This window comes from Monoraphidium neglectum (genome assembly GCF_000611645.1).
Source record: "Monoraphidium neglectum strain SAG 48.87 unplaced genomic scaffold scaffold00870, whole genome shotgun sequence".
Taxonomy (NCBI): domain Eukaryota; kingdom Viridiplantae; phylum Chlorophyta; class Chlorophyceae; order Sphaeropleales; family Selenastraceae; genus Monoraphidium; species Monoraphidium neglectum.
Window position 1 is genome coordinate 20,230 of NW_014012758.1, and position 683 is coordinate 20,912.

Here is a 683-nt window from a genome sequence, read left to right on the forward strand (position 1 = left end):
CCGCCGCGACGGCCGCCTCTGCGGCTGCCAGGTCAATCGAATCGACGGTGCTCTGAGGAAGGGCGGATGGAAAAGATACAAGGGCAAGAGCGAGTAAGTGCAGGGTTGGCGATTCACACACCATGGCAAGGACAGTCCATTCTACTGCACACCCACGCGCGCGTCGAGCCCCTCGCCGCCAGCACGCCCCCCTCGCCCCCGCCGCCTGCGGCCTTGCAGGACCGCGGCCGGCCCCAGCCCCGGGGACTCACCATGACGGTGGAAAAGCTGTGCTGCTGGGGGTCGATCACATTCTCCTGGGTGAACGATAGCCGCACAGAGTCCTCCTCGCGCACGCACTCGCCCGGCCCCCAATCCCCGCTGTCGCTGGCCCCGGCGGCATCCTCCCGCTCTTCCGTCTCCTCCGTGTCATCGCCGTCCGCGGTCGAGCCGCCGCCGATGCCGCCGCCGATGCTGCCGCCCTGGCGGGCCGTGTCGCCGTCCTGGCGCGCGCCTGACTGCGCCTGATATGGCGGGGCGCGTGTGTCGCCGCCCTCGTCCTCCTCCTCATCCTCCTCCTCCTCGTCCTGCCCACTCTCCTGCTCCGCGTCCGCCTCGTCCCCCTCCGTGATGCTGCTGGTCGCGTTGCCCTCGCCGGCGGCGCAGGCGGTGCTCGCACCGCCCTCACTCGCACCCTCCCCGCC

General features: G+C 71.2%; 1 protein-coding gene across 1 annotated transcript in view; it reads right to left on the reverse strand.

Moving 5' to 3' along the window:
- Positions 1 to 141: 141 nt before the first annotated feature.
- Positions 142 to 683, reverse strand: part of MNEG_5713 (hypothetical protein) — a gene marked incomplete at both ends in the record, with an annotated part of 982 nt that continues 440 nt past the window's right edge. Inside the window, 2 exons of the mRNA XM_014045817.1 lie at positions 142 to 144; positions 252 to 612. Of these exons, the coding sequence (XP_013901271.1) occupies positions 142 to 144; positions 252 to 612 (364 nt within the window). The remainder of the gene's footprint in view (positions 145 to 251; positions 613 to 683) is intronic.